Source organism: Labrus bergylta, chromosome 13 (genome assembly GCF_963930695.1).
Source record: "Labrus bergylta chromosome 13, fLabBer1.1, whole genome shotgun sequence".
Lineage (NCBI taxonomy): Eukaryota > Metazoa > Chordata > Actinopteri > Labriformes > Labridae > Labrus > Labrus bergylta.
Window position 1 is genome coordinate 15,180,270 of NC_089207.1, and position 20,251 is coordinate 15,200,520.

Sequence of the window (20,251 nt, forward strand, 5' to 3'; positions counted from 1 at the left end):
CATACTGTATCGGACATTTGGCTGCAGGAGCTGGGGATCGAATCTTCAACCTTCCAGTTGAGAGACGACTGACTCTACCAACAGAGCAACAACCATCCCCCAACATACATTTATCTATATGATATATACACCTGTTCAACTCAGCTTATGAAATCGCTTTTGTTCCACAAAAAAATGAACAAAACAATTGTTGATTGCATCACAATTAGGTTTTTTAATTCTGGCATAAAATCTGATAGGCCAGTAAATTCTTCGTAATAAAAAAATAACCAGATGGCATGTCTTTTTACATACGAACCGTTCACCTCCATATGTGCAAAGTGAACAAATAAAAAATAAGAGATGACTCTACAGGAGTTGAAGGTGGAGAAGGAAATTGCTTGAAAACAAAATAAGTGGTGAGAACAGAAAAAATAATAAATCAAATGCAAGAAAAGCTCACACCTCTTGTGTAAAACCAAACAGCGAAAGAGAATCAGTTATGCAGCATTTTGTCTCAGACGTGGATCAACCAGAATGCAGCATTTCATGATGTTTGTTTCCTTTTTCTGACTGCTTCACACATCCACAAAAAACAAAAAAACGATTTTGCAAGTACACTTGATTGTAGCTGGGGGAGATGGGGATGGGGGTTGGTGGTAATTAATATATATGAGATCAAAGAATACATAGGGTGCCATATTAACAGTGAAGGCAATGTGGACATGCTTTAATCGGCAAAGGAATCAGACTGAGGGCTTTTCTTTGACTTGCAGTTGGTTTTAAGGGCTGATGTTTGGTTGAGAATGAAAGGCAACTTTGAAATCAGAAACAAGGATTAAATGAAAAATGCTTTCTGTCTTTGTCCTGTAATTATGTCGGATTACCAAAACATTAATATTTCATTGAGCAAGTGCTTCAACAGAGATGGTTTTTGGAGAATAATTTCAGCAAAAAGCAATAGATTTTCAAGTCTTACATGAGCGCTGAGAGAGGCTGTAAGTTTGCTCAAGGGGTGGTGACATAGGAGCACTCCATCTTGTTTCTCAACAGATGTCCATAGAGTGGCTGGACAGGAACCCGCCTAGGACATCACTGCAGCGGTTAAAGTATGTGTTAGCGAGAGGTTGAAGAGAACTCGTGAAAGTATAAGTGGTTGACCTTCTACTGCCAATCTAGCAGAGGAGAAGTAAGTGCTTTGGTGTAAAGTTATACGCTTGTCATAACCAACTCAAGCTTTCTATATCATGAGGCTACATGTTCCCAGGGAAACTCTTGCTACATCTGCAGGAATTCATTCAGTTAGTTTTTTAATATTAAATGTAACGTGTTTTCATCGTTCACCGCCTCTGTCTGTCCCTTTTCACTATTATTTCCTCGCTAACATAAGGTTGTAAAGTGGTTTTACACTGATTACATGCTGGGTTAAGACTGGCACACATACTACAATTGGACAGCTGCATGCAATCAACAGCTACCATCTGTATCTGTAAACAGTGTGGTGCTCATGATGTATTTGTTAAATGCATTAGGTCATTGTGAGTCAGCAGACAGGTTCTGCCCACAGTGTGCACTGTGGTACACACAAGGCAACACAATTAAAAGATTCACAATGGATGAATTAAAAGGAGGCAAACAGAGATGTTTTTTTCAGCCAAGCTGCAGCCAGCGTTTTATTATTCTTGTACTCACTTTATTTTATGCTAATAGGGGAGATGCTCTAAACTCACGTGCCACCACAACCTTACTACAGCACAGTCTGGGGGAAAGGGCTCAGCACTTGATGTCCCATCAATGCTTATTACATGGTTTGAATTGGGCAGCTAAATTATCCTGCATTTGTCAGCGCCTTTTGAAGCTCTTTTAACATTATGATCTCTGGAAATATTGACTGCAAGGAATACTCTGTAATAGGAATACAAACACACACAAACAAAAGGTACAGAAGCCGAAATCATTTCGTTGGCAATGCAATCTTAGATCCAACTCAAGGAGTACCATTTAATAGATGAGTCATGAAAAAGCGCCCCTTAGGCTGCCTTTAACTTGAAGAAAATGGGATGAAATGTCCTTCTGGAAATTATATGTCGCCAGGGAGAATTCTCACTTCACTCTCTAGTTACATACAGTACATACAACTGGACAAGAATGCTGAAGAAAAGCCCACTGATCCCTGCAAGAACTCGGCTCCTGCAACCAGAAGACCACAGAGCAGTGCTCTGGTCGAAGATCTGACTCCCGCTACCCTCCTCCTACATCTGCCACGTAGGAAACCTACCTGAATCTGTGATTTAATATTCAACAGAGTGAAGATCCAACCAACTTTGCAATGATCTGGTTGCAAAGTTGTATATATCTGGTTGTATATATTCCCATTCTTAGTTTTGATATTTTTAGTGCTTATATACTTTGTATTTAATATTATATTGTGTTTATTTGCTAATATTGTGTGTTGGATAACCTGCTGCTGTATACCGCCACAATTTCCCAGTTTGGGATCAATAAAGTAATTATATTCTCTTCTGTTATAGTCTATGATCACCAGGAGTTACCCCAAGTAAGAGCTTTGGTCTGGGCAGAAAGAGTTTCAGAAATAGTTATGTTTCTTTTATAACCACTGATAATTATGCATCATTGTTGACGAGACGTCACATTCTGTTTATTATGTGTTGTAAGCTGCTGCATTTGTTTTATTGTGATGAACCGCAGTGTTTGCCTATGTGTGTAATGCTATGCTACTTTACCTTCAGTCAACGGCTTTCACAATCAGAAATGACCAGTGTACCTGCCGTTGAATCAAAGTCCGGCCACTGGCTTTCTGGTGCAGAATGTGTAAGTAGCTAGTGTGTTAACAAACATCTCCGTAGGTTGATATTTTGCCTGTGTTGCGTTTACAGAAGGTGGGAAAAAATTCCAGCTGCAGTCTTTAATTAGGCTGTTGTATCACAAACATGACATCTTATGCTTTCCTGTTTCTGTTTGCAGGTGTGTCTGTCATTTCATAAGCAAAAATGCATAGTTGGAAGTCTAATCATTTATTTTTAATTTAATTTTTTTTTGTTAACATTTGATCTGCTTTTGTGATAGGCTATTTAAAATCCCCAGCGTGGTGGCAAAAACACATTTTGGAATAAATGACCTTCTAGACTCAGGCTTGGATGATTCACAATTGACTTAAAGACGTTATTCAAAAACAAAATTAAATGTACAATAGAGACATATCTGAAAAAAAACGTTTCTAACCTCGTGACGCAAAAAACGGTGAGCATCCTATCCAACAATTCAACAGCGCGTGTCAGGAATTTGATGCGCGAGGTGAGGGAGCATCATAAGCACACGGTGGCGTATAGCGCAAGGAAGATAAAGGCAGCGTTTACGCGCCCTTCAAAGCTGTGCCAAAGGGTTGCGCACAAGCTGAGGAGATGATTCAGGATCACACGTGAGGGTGAAGCACACTTTGCCTCCCCTCGCGCCTCTGTTGGAGCACAGATATCTCCAGTGTTTGCCTGACTTTTTGCTCTGCAGAAACAGAGATGGCACGGCACTCGGATCCGAGAACCTTTCTGAGTTTACAGGAGCAGGACCTGAATGGCTAAACCACGTGGAAATTTGGAATCTGATGAAGTACACTGCCATATGTTTCCTACTGCGCTTGGCAGCTCTTTTTTTTTTTTTTTTGGACCAGAAGTTGTGATGAAAGTTTTTAAAAATGTGAGGCTCTTAGACATGACGCTTCGAGATTAGAGGGAATGAGGTTGCTTGGATGCGAATGAACGGATTGTGGATTTTCCTGATGGAGATGAAGACAGACCGACAAAGTGTGACCTTTTTTGTGTGGATATCATTCATAAACTTTTTCTTGTGCTGGACTTCGGTTGACGCACAGGTAAGGAAACATTAAATCCACTTTTAAATAGGAAAATTTCTATTATAAAGTAATACAACACCCGATTTCCCCCCTCGTGAAATAATTGATTCAACTTAATATTATCTACAGTATCACTATGCACACAACAGTGCAACAATCTGACAAGACCAGTGATATTTCATAAATGTGCTATGAAGTGTTTGTCTCCTTACACTTGTCATAATTGTATAAATACTTAATTCTTAGATTTTAAACGATTCCCTTTTGGGTATTGGCAGTGATGAGCTTCACGTGAAAAAGTATAACACAAGGCTTGGCTGAGTAAAATTCTAAAAAATGAATCACTAGGCTGTCAGGGTTATTATTCTGGTTATTATGTGAATGGCTGAGTAGTACAAGAGCGTAAGAAGCTTTATATTTGCTGTTGTGTCATTTTGAATTGTCAGCAGGAAAGCCTCATGCATTATCAGCACCACGGACAGCTCTTTCAGCAAAAACCCCCCCACAAAAGGTACAAATAGAAGGGACACAGTGTGAACAAAATCTGCAATTAATAGCAACATGATGATGCCATGAAATTGTAAATATGGTAGTTGAATAATGACCTGTGTGACAATAGCTCCAGCTGACACTATGGCTGAATCAATACATCGTTTAAAGCCAAACATCTGAGTCAGTAAGATTGAGGGAAATGGATGAAGGCAGATTACACAAACATGAGAGTGATGTGGATTTGTATATTATATCATCTTAAAGACCCTCCCCATCAAAAATCTTTTTGGTGGGTATACGAAATTGAAACCTAATTTCTCATATGCAGAAGTTAGCTACAACTCTAAAGTATGACATTGTTAACAATCATATAGGTCTACATCTTCTGTATGCGAATGTACTTTCATGTTTTGAACATTTACCGGTGTGGGAAAAAAAAATGAACTTCCTCTAGACGGAGGAAGAAACGTTTTGATCATTCTTGATCTTTCTTCAGCACAACTTTACAAGGATGCCACTTTCCTCTTCTGCTGTGTGCATAGATCATTAGTTCCCTGTATGAACAAGGATCTGGGCTCTGGCTTGTTTCTTGCATTTAAGACTTTCTGAGCTGATCAGTGGCATTTTTTGATCTGATGCACAATATTATGTTTTCCTTCATGAGAAGGAAAAAAGTATTTTTTTGATTTTTTTTTTTACTTTTAACTAAGTTTTGATTAAGCTGGTATCAGGTTGACAGCTGACAAATAGTGAAATTGAGTCAGGCTGCATAGGGCAGTGGGCTGCTGGTGGATGATTTCACTTTGGTATTTGTGCATGGTGTTAGAAGAGGACGGTACTGGGTGAAGGTGTAGCAGTATGCTGCAGGCGGAAGGTCTTGGCTAATTGCAGTCTCAGAATTAATTCAGCTATCACTGTCTGCCAAAGCTGATGCCGATATATTCCTCGGGAACAATGGACAATTTATCTATAATTCTGGTGTAGCGAGCAGTTGGTGATTCACAACTTCCAGCCAATACTTCCTTTTCTGTGTGCTGCATAGTTCGCTGTGCCCTCACAGATATGTTTGCAAAGTAAATGTCATATTTTCTTGGTTTATTGCATCCACTGAAGATGTGCCCTCTCTCTTTGTATTTACAATATAACCTGCCGACGACAACACGCGTTCACGAGTGCACAGAGGTTCATGGCACTGCGTGATAAAACGTTAACAATAATTATCGCTATTTAATTTTTCTCATAATAAATATAACAAACGTTCGATAAAAGTTTGATGCAATTAAATTTGAAATTACACCACCCGAGCATCGTGAGACATATCGCCCAGCCCTACCTGGCAAACACAAATATTTGTGAGCCAGCTTGGAGAGTTGTCAAGTTTTGCTGAGAGCGCCCTCTGCTGGATCAAACTGTATACTACTTCAGATGGCCTGATATGCCGATAGACTGTATATTTTGAATGTGAACGGCTCTTTACTGTTTCAATGTGAACTTCATCTCCTAGGTTCGATTGAATGATTGTTTTTTATTAAAAAATGTTGACAGCCTTATGATACAGATTTGTAAAAGGTTAAAAGCTAGCTTGTTTCTTAACTGGAATTCAGATCAATTATATTTTATGCGTTCAAGAAGGTCAGGACTCCTATCGCTGATCGGCTTTCATGACAAAGCATCGAAGAGATTGTTCGCTCAAGTTGAAATTTAAAATGTGGTAGCTGCACTTGCATGCAGATAGGGCTGCAACCATGAATCGAATAAGCTGTGAATAAAAGTGTTGGCAACAAATTGAATTAGCGATTCGTCGTCATGCTCAATTATTATGTCACTCGCTGTTGCATGGAGCTACATACATTAGACAGACAGAAGAGTGGAGTGCTGTTTAGCAATTGGTCAGCTTAAGCTGTGTTTGAAGGTTCTAATAATTTAATGACTGACGGAAATTATTTGCATAAATGTTCATCAATGACCATTTTCCCTTGATGGAAGACGAGACGTTGACGAGCCTTAAAAAAAATCTTCAATCAACAAAAGTCTGACGAAATGTAATTTTGTTAAAGGTTATGAGAACAGGCGGAAAATGTTAGTGGTGGGCTGTCAGACTTTGAAAATTCAAGTTATTTCCCCCATTGTTTGTCTTATATGTCAGTCAAAATGCAAGCAGTTGAAAAGAGAGATGTATGTGCGCTGCAGGCAGAGAGCAGGAGGACCAATTGTGTGTGTGTTAGTGTGTTATTTTGTGTTTGCATTTATGTGTGCAGCAGTGAATACTGTGAGAGCAACAGAGAGAAGCAACAATGAGCCTTAGCTTACGATAGCCTGCCCATGCAGTGAGGGACTAAGGTCGGTATGGGAATATCAATAAAGGCTAAGTCTTCCCTTTACAAAGATGTATACAGCAAAAAGCTGTTAAATTTGTAGCTCTGCTGTGAAAAATTAATGCCAGGGGTAATCGTTAAAGAACCCCTGCCACACTGTGAAAGTACCTGACTATAAGTAAAGTCACATGACATGCAGTTCAGGGTTGAAAATGGAAATTGAAAGGTTCTTAGTACATTTTATCTAGGACTCTTGTGGTGCAATAGAAATGTCAAGGTTTTTAAGTGTCCTTTAACACACTGAGTCTGAAGCCTGCAGCTGTAACAACTGTTCATTATAAAACTGCACAAACAACAGCTGCTCTGTGCAAACTCTTTTTTCTTAAGTGGCCTGATGAGGATGTGGATTGGAGAATGTCTGTGACTGACTCAGCTTTTGTTATTTCATGTGTGCTCTCCTTATTCGAGAAGTAAACTTTTCTGTATTTGATATTCTAATGTAAATAATGTTAATTGGTTGGTATACTCAGTGACAGCTGGTGCATTGTTCTCCTGTGTGGGCAGAATTCCTCAAAGATGGACCGTGATGTATATTTTAGTTTGTTAGCTTGATACAAACACACACATGAAAAAGGCATTAACTTGCCAGAACAACCCCCCCCCCCCCCCCCCCCCCCCCCCCCCGGCCTCCCCACTGGATTGTTGATGGACGGTCTGCCTCCCCCCACCCCCTTGCTCCCTATCCCTCTTCCTGCATCGTATCCCATCTCTCCCCCTATCCCTTTCCAACCCCGGCGCAGTCTAGGCCTGTGAAGGCTGTTTCGTCATGAGCCGGGGATCCGGCCGAAGATTTCTGCCTTTTAATAAGGCAGTTTTTTCTTACCACTGTAACTTTTGCTGCTTTGCTAAAGTGCTCATGATGGATAGGCCGGGTCTTTGTAATATAGCAATAAGTAAGGTCTTTTACCTGCTTTTTGTAACATAACAATGAGTAAGGTCTTTTTTACCTGCTCTTTTGTAATGTTAACAGACAAAGAGTAAGGTATTTTACCTGCTTTTTGTAAAGTGTCTTGAGATAACACTTGTTATGAGTTGACGCTATACAAAATAAATTGAATTGAATTGAATTGAATTAACTGGCTAACAGAATTAGCATTGCGCTAAGGTAACCTTTGGAAAAGATTCATTTTACATCACATCCGAAACAAACAACACCTTATGCACTGACAGGCATATCTTTCAAAAACTGCAGACTCATGCTAGTCTGGTCTTCTGCTCTGGTCTACTTTAATAAATGTTCCACGCTCTGATACCATGATGCTTGACTCGTTCTTTATGTTTCAATTTATGGGACATACCTGCACTGCTGCCACCTTGTGGGTAGTGGTGTGTATTGCGTTCAACAGTACATTTTTCCTCCTCAATGCTCCTATCTCTTTAGAATGGAAGTGGAGCAATACAAAGCTCTTTATCTCTCTTTCATACTCACTGGTGGGCACACACACACACACACACACACACACACACACACACACACACACACACACACACACACACACACACACACACACACACACACACACACACACACACACACACACACACACACACACACACACACACACAGAGCAGTGTACCTGTGCTATTGGACAGATGTGACCAGATGATGAGAAGAGAACGAAGTGCATAGTCTTCCAAAAAGTATGAATGGGTGCTACAAAGCATGCGCAGCAGGAGCAGTGTAGGAATGTAGGCACTTTTGGTTATTGGAAATGTTGACATTGAACATGGCATGCAGGTTACAATGAGCTGTCTGTGTTGTTTTGAATGATTTTTAGACTGACAGCTGCTGGAATTAAAATCTTAATTGGTCCGTTGTTTCATCATGTATGGGGACATGGAGCTGTCATAAATGATGCCTTGTCAAATATAGCACAGTTTTTCCTTTCTTTTTGCTTCTGTTTCAGGACACTGTGTCTGCTGTTTTTGAGTTTATATTTGTCTTTCATCATCACTTCGCTGCCCTGCTAGTTTTTTTTTTAATCTACCCAACCTTTTTTGCTTCATCTGATCGACATTGAGCAAGTTATTTGTTCATTTCAATGTTTCGAAAAATCAGCATGTTGTTTTTTTCAATGATATATCCATGGCACCGATTGTGCCGACATAGCAGGTGTTATCAACATCTCCCCCCCACCCTCGGTTCCCACATGTTGCCTCTCTTATCTCGCTTTTTCATACAGCGTGGGCTGACTACAGGTCCTCAGGCCTGTTAAAGCCAGGGTCTTAATTATCATTTCAGCAGAGGTTGGAAGAAAAGTATGCTCCTTAAACTCAACAGGCTCTTGGTTCATTGGTGAACATGAAAATATGAAAAAACACATGACCTAAATTAGCACCTGAACTACTCCTTTGAAGTCACATATTGAAGTCCTCAGGCAACTCAATATTTGCATTTGAATAGATCCTAGATCTCTCAGCGAGGGCAAGAAACACATCTCTACATTTGAATGCAAAGTATCTTCAAGTGTTATTTGTGTGCATGAAGGTTTCCTTTTTTTTAAAGATGTGTTTTTGGGCTTTATTGTAGAGCTAGGAGGACAATGGAGAGAGTCAGAAATCTGGGAGAGAGAGAGAGAGTGGGGAATGAAATGTGGGAAATAACTAATTAACATTTAAACGGTTGCTGATTTTACTTAACGTTTTGTGTTTTTCTAAACGTTAATTGTTTAAACGTTCAGAAGTCACGCCTCTAATCGGCGCCCTGAAGGTTTTCTTTAAAGTATAAACATTAACTCCTATTCTTTACTACAACAACTACATCATTTCAAAAAATGCTTTACTTTGGACAAAGGGCTAAGGAGGGGTCATGGTAAGAGAATGGATGTGTGAGGCAGGAACTGCTCTGTGTCACTGGTACAAGAGTGGAAACATATATTATATTTCCTGAAAAGGATGTGTACTGCTTGACTCTTAACCTTACTGTTTATATATCATGTAACATTTCAGAAAGATTATACTTAAGTTCATTTGATGGACACTGTTTTTCAAGAATGTTGCATCATTTTAAAAGCTGCCTGAAAAACAATATAAAGCTTTAGAATAAGTGATGAGCGGATTGCAAATTTTACTTGGCTGATGAGGATTTCCAATTTTTTTTTTCGACATGCTGATTCCAATAATATATAATATTAATTTTAAATATAAGTCAAATAATGCACCCATATTCTGAAAATGAAAACGCATTTCTGTTACTGCATTTTCATTTTAAAATTAGCAACGTCATTTGAATTATGATACAAATTTAGCAGGGCATTTTTTGAAAATGAAAAAGCAAATGTCATTTTCTTCTTGATTTTAATTTAGTCAAAGAATGTGCATTTTTGAAGTTGAAAACTAAAATGCAATCATCATTTTATTTTTGAGTCAAATAATACACCCATATTCTGAACGTTAAAAAGCATTTCTGTTAATGCATTTTCATTTTCAAATTAGCTTTATCATTTGAATTCTGATCACTTCTCGCTTCTATATAGATCTTGGTCATATGTGCTAACAATAGCCTGCTAACACAACAATGCAGGCCACAGGTGATTGCAGCTCGAGCAAAGGACAATTTAGTTCGCCACTTGCGCTTCTTGGTGCTTAATTGTGTGTTTAATTGATAACTCCTTTGTGCTTGTGATTGGAGAGGGATTGGAGGTGTGCCGCTGGAGGCTTCAGAACAGTGGAGGTGTCGCCAAACAGCAATTTGTTTTGGTTTAATGCTTGAGCTCAAGATTGACATCTACTGGATCAAAAGGTTACACATTCCTCCTTTGAAGAAACTATAGCTTGACTTTATTTCATCTCTGTAATTAAAACTGTTCTTCAGACTCATTTCTCATCCTTTCTTCCTCTTCTCTTATCTTACTACACAGGCCCGTCTCATAATAATTCAGCCCATCAGTTTGTCCAGTAGCTCATTTTTTAACTGTGGTTGCTACCAGGATTTTGTTACCCAGCAGCATTATTTCTATTTGATTTAGTTTGGTTTGATTCTGGGGCCTTGAGTGTGTTACGTGTCTGATCATCATGTGTGGTTTGCTCAAAGATAGTAGCTTATGAAGTATCAGCATTCTGTCCTGTGCTTCAAGGAATTATTGATTTTTTTCAGTATTAGAGCTTCCCTGATATCTATAACTTCTGGGCATAGACTCAGTGTCAGTCCTGCTGTAACTGCTCCAGTCAAAAAGCTTCAGTAGAAACTAGAGATAGGAAGAGCAATTATTAACTAATTATTGAACTAAGGTAAACTGAAGACATTTAAAGACACTCATTCTCTTTTTCTTATTGAGCATGTTCATCATGAATATGTTAAGTCTGTGAAGGTAACTCAGTTTGCCTCATAGATGTGCTCAACAAAGACTTTTTACAAATGTTCATAGAATGATATAACAGATCAGGGGATGGCATGTGTTCTCTTCTCTGATTTTCCAACACAACATAGACTCTTGTGTTCTGGATTCATGCTTAAACCATAGTCTGTTTTTAAGGATGGACAGCGGCATGACTCATTTTAAGTGAAGCCAAAAGATTAAGAGCTCCCCCTTCTCATGACTGCACTATTGGTCACGAACCCCGCCTCCATGTTAACAGATGGGACATGGCTCAAAGTGCACAATCAAGATACACCACCGTCGATTTAATATTTTTCTGCAGTTGCTTGCAGTGGATGTTATTTTGCACTCGTTGGGTCTAATTCACTGAACCACTGCTCTGCTTCTGCACCTGCTTAACCTGTGCAAATGAATCAAAAAGACACTGTGTAATTCTCACCACACGCAGGCTGCATAGTGAACAGTGTCTCGGTGCTGGTTGTGCATTGTGCCTTTAAGCAGTAATTTGGGGAATAACTGTCCCCTTTCTGTGCAAATCTGCCTCATTGCAAAAGGTGTCTAATTCGTTAACAGCCACACTCAGTTAAGAGTGGAGCCAAAAACTGTCTGCTGGGAATAGGTGGTAACTTCGCTGCAGTAATTACTGTATAAGAGAAGTCATGCAAATCTATCCAGTGCTCAGGAAAACAATTCCATGTCTGTATTACTGATATAAAGTATCAGTGAGTCTGTAAGTATTACTTTGACATTTCTATGATATATATAATAAAGGGTTAAATCAGTCCAGGGTAGTCAGTGACTCATCCACAATATGTGGAGACAGTCTGGAGCCTTGACACTCAAGAACGTGATGTTATTTTTTCTTTTTCTGAGCTGCCCTTGCATGTATTTGCTGTATTCAAAGAGGAAGCTTTTTTTTGTCACTTAGATTTTTTATTAATTTTTCCAATGAAAAAACACCAACAGCTGGCTGATAACATTAATAACGGCTGATATTTTCAGATGGTATCTGTCACCTCCTGATATTCTGTCTGCATTCTGAAGAGTACATGGGTAAATGGACTTGAGCTTGTAAAGCGCTTTTCTAGGCTTCCAATGACTCAAAGTGCTTTTACACTGTAGGTCACACCTATAAATTCTCCCACTCACACACTGAAGGCAGAGATTTCAATGTAAAGTGACCATCAGAAGTATCTAATCCCATTCATACGCCACTGATGAAGCAGCGGGAGCAACTTGGGGTTAAGTTTCTTGCCTAAGGACACATTAGACATTTAGCTGCAGGAGCTGGGGATCAAACCCTCAACCTTCTGGTTATGAGAAGACTGACTCTACCAACTGAGCCACAGTCCCTTATAGACAAACAATATTGTTGATGTAGATTCTAAACAAGATAGAACAGAACTGACCCCTGTGGAAATGCTTGTTATTGACAAAAACTCAGATTTAATAGTTCCAGCCTTACACACTGTAGTAATCTATCAGACAGGCAGTTCCATTTACAAGTGCTGGAAGACAAAACCATTTTTACACAGTGTCTGAATGACAAGACCATGATCTACGGTATCAAACGCTTTAGACAACAAGTGACAGCAGATACTATGCATAGGTCTGAAGCCTGACTGATGAGGGTTTAAGACAAAAACATTTGAGAGAAATATTTGTAGTTGACCTTTTACCAGTGATTCCAGGTTTTTTGACGGACAGGTCAAGTTGGATATTGGTCGGTAATTATTAGGATCACTATTGTCCCCATATTGTCCCCATATATAAAGGAGTCCAGATTTCCAGAAAGTAGACTAGAACCGATGTAAAGATTAAATGTGTGTGATTTGCTCCGTGATTAATGGAGAAGAAAACTTCAAAAATAATGGGTCCAAAAAGTTGAGCAAAGTATTTGAACCTAACAAACATTAATAGTTGGTAAAGTGAATCAAAGATGAACAATAGAAATAATCCCAAGGTATTAATGAGTGAGTGGAAAATTAATGCATAAAATATGAAATCCATGGACATATCATTAGTCCAAATTAAAGTCTTTGATTGCTCTGGGCTTGAAGAACAGAAAAATATTGCAGTAATCTCCTCTCTGTGCTGTGCAGAGCTGTACTCTGTGCTCCCTTCCTGACTGAGCTCTATTATTTCCACATGTAGATAATGAGTTGAGTCCCTGCTGCCCCAGAATGATTTAACACCTGATTCTCATGAGAATAGGTGTAATGTCAAAGTAAAATTTAAAGACTTGACCGTTGCGTGTTGTTTGTGAATTAAAAAGTGTAACAAGTTGTGCTTTGTTACACCCCTGTTCTTGTTTGTTGTTTTTCACAGATGGGGTCTGATGGTCCTCTCTCTGCACAGGAGCAGATGTACATCCTTTATGAAATACAACTGCAATGCTACCAGAACCTCTCCAACATTGAACCAGGGTCCACAGGTAAAAAGCTTGTGTTTGTGAAATGCTACACAATCCTGCTGTTTTCTCTCTAATCTGCGTTTCTTCCATTTTTCCATGGATTGATTGTCATTCAGAGTGCTGAAATAGCATAAAATGTACAATTTCTTTTATATGATATTAATGATAGGACTTGTTGGAACTTAAGGTTATGGTTCAGTTACTTTGATTTGTTTAACAGCCCATTAAGTAAGAGCACTGATCGTTTAAATAAAGGCAACTTCATTACATCTGGTATGAATAATTTCAATTTGAACGAAAACAAATAAATATTAAGAGGAGGGGCCTTAAGAATGATGTAAACAAGTTTTCTTAGCCAACTAAAACACTTTCTTGGTTAAAATGGGCTGTTTAATGCTGGAGTATGAAGTTATCCAAACGGTATTAAAGGACAGAGTTGTTAATGTCAGCTTTAACTCTGATGGCGTCCAACTACGGAGTGAAAAAATAAACAGGGTGTCAAATTTTTGAGTAGAATTTGATTTGTTATTTTGCGACTCAGTCACACCTCTCCACAAACCTCAAGGTCACATACAAATGTTGGTGTTTGATGTTTTATTTTTTTTCTAAATCTCACAGGCCTGCAATCCCTCTAAAATCCCACAAAATGCATCCAACAAAAACTACAGTGAAGTTGTGACAGAATCCAGTAACACTTGAAACAGTTCAATTCATGAAGCCTCACAAATGAAATAGAATATTCTTCTGCCAAGACAGTTTGTACTTCTGCCGCTCTCTAAGTCGGTGAAATTGACTGAGTGAGTCCGAGCACGTTTCTGAGTTCATAGGGTAAGTGCATGGTTAACCAACACGAGTGTGAAGTGCTGTTTCTCGTTATTGTTGGAAAAAGTTAAAAAGTAACTGGAAAAAAAGGCTCCAAACTTTTCTCGGTCCTCTTCTTATTTTAAAAAGAAAATGTTTACAGCAGCCTGTGCTGTGTTCATCATTGCAACAGACAGTTCAAGCTTATGAAACCACCAGTGTGCAATTATGTCCCACACACCCTGAGGGGAAAACAAATCATCGCACTTGTCTGACTTTGTATTGCTCGCAGGTGCTGCCTTGCCAATTCAGTCAAATAGCAAACAATAGAGAAATGTGTGGAAAGATGCACTTTCAACTTTTCAATTTCAATATTTGAAGTAACACTCAAAGTCCAACTTTAGTCTCCAATTTATGAAAGTACTACTTTTATCTGCTCATCCTGCTACAGCACCCAGTTTACAAAAACGTCTAGTTCTGAAAACGTGGGTTTACTAGTTCTAGATGTAGACAGTTCTCTCTGATCAGGTCAGTCTATGGGGACATACACTGTGGACCTAACTCACCCACTGGCAGACTGTCAGGTGTTCTAGTTTAGTTATATTTAGAATGCATTTTTGGTAGTTCTTTATGTTTTATGTTTATTTTGTCTTTTCCTTCCATGTGTTTCTGAATGTTCCTGTGTGTGTATTTAGTGTTTCCTGTTTTATTTTGAAATTCTTGCCTTTTTGTGTCATCTCTTGACCAACCTCTTGCCCTTGATATGTTATATTCCTGAATCTAGTCTTAAGTGTTTCCTGTTTCATTTTGTAGTTTTTAATGTCTAGTTTCATTTCCTGCCACTCCCCAGTTCTCCTGACCCGAGCATTTCTATAAAACCTTACACTTTGCAGCCCTTGTGCCCACAGGTGTTATTCTCCAGGAGCCCTGTCAGTAATTACCTGTATTTACATGTACTGCTTTACACTGTCACATGTCACCTGCCTGTTATCATTTTTATGTTGTGACTTTTCTATTGAAGATATATATATATATCTATATTCTTTTTTTTTTTAAATTTCTTTTTGTTATTCTTTTTTTTATTTTATCGTGGACAGGAAAGCACTTTGGTGAACACCGCTGTAGTTAAAATCTGCTCTATAAATAAAGCTGGACTGAATTGAATACGGGTTAAAAGTATTTTCTTGACATTTTTAAAGAAAGCGTACATGCTTTGTTTTGGCATTTGAGCACAATTGAACTGTCTTTTGAGCTGAGATGTCTTTGAGAGTAAAGAGCCACTTGCAGGTTGGAAGATTCTTTCCTTCTTCACTCTAGCAGCAGAAAGAGAATCATGACATTTTAAGAGTAAACATTACATAATCTATTTCTCTTACATTATTCATTACATGTTATTATACAGGAGATGATTAAAAGTCACAGTTAAACAGGCTCAGTTAAAACTGGTTTACAGCAGGTTCCTCTTCTGCAGCACACAAAAGCAAAAATCATATCAGTCAAAGGACACAACCAACAATGACTCCCAAATTTCCACGTACTCCGTGCACCCTGTGGTCCGTCTATAGCTGTAAAGAAATAACAGTCTGACATTCACATTGGAGCCTTAATTAGCCGGCTGTGTGGAGATGAGAAAGTCAGTAGAGTTGGAGCTCTTATTTCACACGTACCTTTTAGCTTTTCAGCTGAGTTGAGCACTATGACAGCACATCCTATTACTAGGTCTTTACTTTAACAACCTGGCCTTCAAAGTTGTAACTTGCTGGCCTTTGCAAAACATGGTCATAGAAGTAGTTTTTTTCTTTATTCTTGGTTAATTGTATAAACAATACTGTTTATCAGCATAAGTCAAAACACATATTTGCTTTCTAACTAGAGGTGAATGTCAGGGGTTGTTATGGCACAATTAAAATGAAGATGGTAGGCAATGTGATAACAAATGAATTTTACATTAACATACTGATTAGAAATCATTTGTGTACTAACACACTTGACATTCAGTAAATTGCATCATTTTAAGTTCATCAGCAACCGGATTTAAAGTGAGAAAAGTTGGCGTACATACATTTTTATTTATTATTTTTATTTACATTTATTTAACCAGGAGAACCTCATTGAGTTTAAGAACTTCATTTGCAAGAGTGTCCTGGCCAAGAGGGGCAGCAGCACAACAAAGAGTTACAGACATAAAACACAGAGGTCGATCAGTCCTAAAGACATTATAACCTTCAATACTAATGTCTTTGTCCATAACCGATTTACTCAACCATGATTCAGATAAAACAATAACATCTGCATCAGTTGAATGTGCCCAAATACGCATCATATCAAATTTAGAGATTAAACTGCGCACATTCAAATGAATAAAACCGAGTCCAGTCCGTGCTCAGCAGGAGAATAAAATCCTGGGGCTCCCTCCATATTACAACTTGTAATATCAGCAGGCCCAGGATTAGGCTGTACATTTCCGTAAATCAACAGTAACATGAAGATCAATATTTTCCGTTTTGTCCGCCTGTAAGGCACCTCCAGTTGTGAGCTTGTGGTCTCAAATTGCAAAGAAGAGTGAACAGACCTTAGTCAATGACACTAAAGCTGAAGTATCACCATGTCTCCTGATCCTGACATCTTCTCACTGTTCTTCTTCTCTCAGTGGATGACATCTGCCCTCCTGACTGGGATGGTCTTATTTGTTGGCCCCACGGCACCCCTGGACTGGTTACCAAGGTTCCCTGCCCTTCATACATCTATGACTTCAACCACAAAGGTTAAAGGCCAAAAGTTCTTTGCACATGCACAGTGAATAGCATTGAGACCTAGAGGACAGAAACCTGACAGATAAAATGGAGGGATGAAATTTAGCCTGACTTTACAATTTTTTTTCTATTTTCAGTAATATTTACTTTAACAATTCTTAATAAATGGTACACACGGTTTGAAAAATTATACATACTTATGTTTAAGTGGAAGATGTGAGGAGTTACAACGGAAGGTAGCTGGACTTCCTGCACCAACACTTTTTTCAGATATTTTGAGCCGTCATAGAAGAGGCACAGGTGATACTAATAACATTAATGATGGCTGTTCAAGAGTCCCAGTAAGACAGTGAGCCAGCATGCACTGTTAACTGTTAATGGATGGATATTGTTATCCATCCATCCATAAAATTAACTATTGCAAGCTGTAGGAGGAGATGACATTTATAGTATATCATGGGGCCAATAATCATTGTCATGCAAGACAGCAGCTTCATCCTCGCCAGTGTGTTCTTTTCCACTGGTTTTTTGATACGGTGTCAAGCTCAGTAGCATTAATGTAAAAGCTAAACCTGTCATCATAAGGTCAGACTATTTTGAGCCCTATCTTTATCCTGAAACCCTCCACCCCTGTTCGAGCTTTTCATCTGTGAGAAAGATTTGTTAAAATGATAGAAAGTGGGCTTTACCCAATCCTTAAAGCTAGAGTTCTTTACAGCTTGTAAACACAACATTCAAATTGGGCCCCTCCTCCTAGGCTCATCGATACAAGAAGCACACGCATACTGCAGGACTTTGGGTGTCTTTTCTACTTGTACCTACACTGCAAGCTACCTGAGAATATTACATTACACCGATAATTTAACAAGCCAACACAAGCTGATGTTTTGCAACTGCTTGTCCAACAGAAAGCAATCAACTCCACATCAGTGCCTGAAAGCCAACTCAAGGTTCACCTTTTTTTTTTGCATCGAGCTCCATCCATGTGGCATTACATCTCACTATGATTAGTTTTTCTCTTTTTTGCCGATGGCTGGATGACTTTCAGCAATTGTGTCTGAATAATTCTACGTGGGATGGGTCATGTAAATGACGAAACGAAAACAAATTCATTCTTATTTCAATATTATTTGACCACTTATAAAACCTATGACAGTACAGTTGTTTTATTTTTTTTCTGCTTGCTGGCCTTTCAGCTCAATCATTGGTTAGTCTGAAGAGACACAATGCATTGTGGGGGGATTGAGTATGATGAGTGAGCTCATGCATCATTCATTACAATTATGCTCAATCTGTAAATCTGGGCATTTCCTGCATAGACAAAATGACATACTATTAATAAGAAATGCACTACATACTCAATGAGATGTCATACTAAGTATAATTACTGGTATGCAGTTTCTGACATGGCCAGGGGGACATCAATCAAGTGTTCTCTAATGCACACTCACACAGTCCTGAGGAGAGGTCTAGTTAGCCTAAATAATTATAATAACCTGTGCTTGCTAACCAGGACTGCAGGGCCGAGAGTTTCACCTTTTCATTTCTGTGTGTTGTAAACGTCTTGAATCATGTCAAAGTGTGTTGTTACAGGTCATGCTTACAGGAAGTGTGACGTCAACGGTTCCTGGGTGTTTGTGGACCGTTGGAACAAAACATGGACCAACTACTCAGAGTGTCTGCGCTTCCTGCAGCCCAGCGGTGAGGAAGGGAGAGTAAGTATGACTTGTTTGCTTGTCAAATGTATTTCACATACTTTTTTTGTTATATGGATAGATATGCAGCCACAGATTCTTCGCATATGCAGCAGTCAAAGCTGTTAATATCATCAGACATTAATTAATGTGGAGTCTACGAACAATACAGAAATATTTTAAGGACATATTTTGCAAAGTTGGTCAGTGTAGGACAGGTTCAAATTCACATCAGATAATCTCACCCTTTAAGCGTACTGGTCAGTGCACAGCTGTTCAAAAGCAGTTTTCTGCCAAATGCATGGGTTTGATGAAATGGTTTCATATCAGCCTCTTTAGAGGACATTAACAAGTCATTCCATATGCTGCCACCCACTAGCCCGCTGTAGTGACTCAACCAAACAGTTTTGTTGCAGTTCAGACGGAAACTTAGGAACAAAATCCATCCATCCATTATCTTTACCGCTTTTCCTGTTCAGGGTAACAGAGACTGTTTGCCAAACCTAAAATCACCACTTGGGAATGAATATTACAATAAAATTGTTTCTAGTACTACACAGGGGTGCAGTGATTAGCACTGTTGCCTCACTGCAAGTAGGTTCCTGGATCAAATCCCTGTCTGACAGAAGTCTTTCAGTGTGGAGTTTGTTACAGGGCTGACATATAGAGGCTGCCATATAGAGACACACTCACACTGTGGGAGGATGCTGGAGTACTTGGAACCCATGCATGCATGGGGAAAACATGCTAGCGAACCAGGAACCTCCTCATTGTTAGGCAACAGCACTAAACACTGCACCACCCTACAGCCCTAGTATTGCTGAGTGGTGATTTATGGTTTTGGGAAAATAATGATTGATCACCTGTCCACTAAACTGGACATCATGCATTGCTGGCTATATATTCTACTGCAATTTAAAGTAATTCTGAGACTGTGCTAATCCTGAAAATATTTGATGCGGAGTACTTTTTTCAGTAATTTAAAATGTTTTTTTGATTTTGTTTTTTTTACCAGAAATCAGTAAATTGCCAGTTCTGTTTTTAACATAAACAATATTGTGAGTTATTAAGTAGGTTTTAATCAATGTGTTTCATATGTGTTTCTATGGGAAGAGCTCAAGTGAAATTCAAACTCAAGTCCTCCATCAATATTTGCTCTCCCATGAAGTGTCTGCTGCTGTGCTGTTCTGGCAGCCTCCAGGCAAAATCGATGGAGGTAGTTTGAAGCCCAATCAAGCGTTTTTTGTTCCCTGTTTAAGGATGGATGGAAAAACCTTTATAACTCAAAATGAAAAAAAATCAAAAATGATTCTGTCCAGCCCATGGGATATGCGATAAACTTCATGATGTCCACTCTAGTGGATACTTCTCTACCTTCTTCAAAATTATGAATAAAGGAAAAAAAGCCAGTCCTAATATGTAAAAAAGATCTGGTCTATATACTTGTTTTGCTCACTAATCCTGATTATGAAACAATGTGAGCTCCTGACAGTTCCTTGCCTCTTGAGTTGAAGAGTGACCTTCCCCTCAGACATTTTTATTTCTTAATTTTCACAT

General features: G+C 38.8%; 1 protein-coding gene across 1 annotated transcript in view; it reads left to right on the forward strand.

Annotated features, from left to right (window-relative positions):
• The first annotated feature begins 3,306 nt into the window (after positions 1-3,306).
• pth2ra (parathyroid hormone 2 receptor a) overlaps positions 3,307-20,251 on the forward strand; it is a 71,742-nt gene continuing 54,797 nt past the window's right edge. Inside the window, exons 1-4 of the mRNA XM_020647845.3 lie at positions 3,307-3,865; positions 13,362-13,467; positions 16,898-17,011; positions 18,594-18,715. Of these exons, the coding sequence (XP_020503501.2) occupies positions 3,743-3,865; positions 13,362-13,467; positions 16,898-17,011; positions 18,594-18,715 (465 nt within the window). The 5' untranslated portion in view covers positions 3,307-3,742. The remainder of the gene's footprint in view (positions 3,866-13,361; positions 13,468-16,897; positions 17,012-18,593; positions 18,716-20,251) is intronic.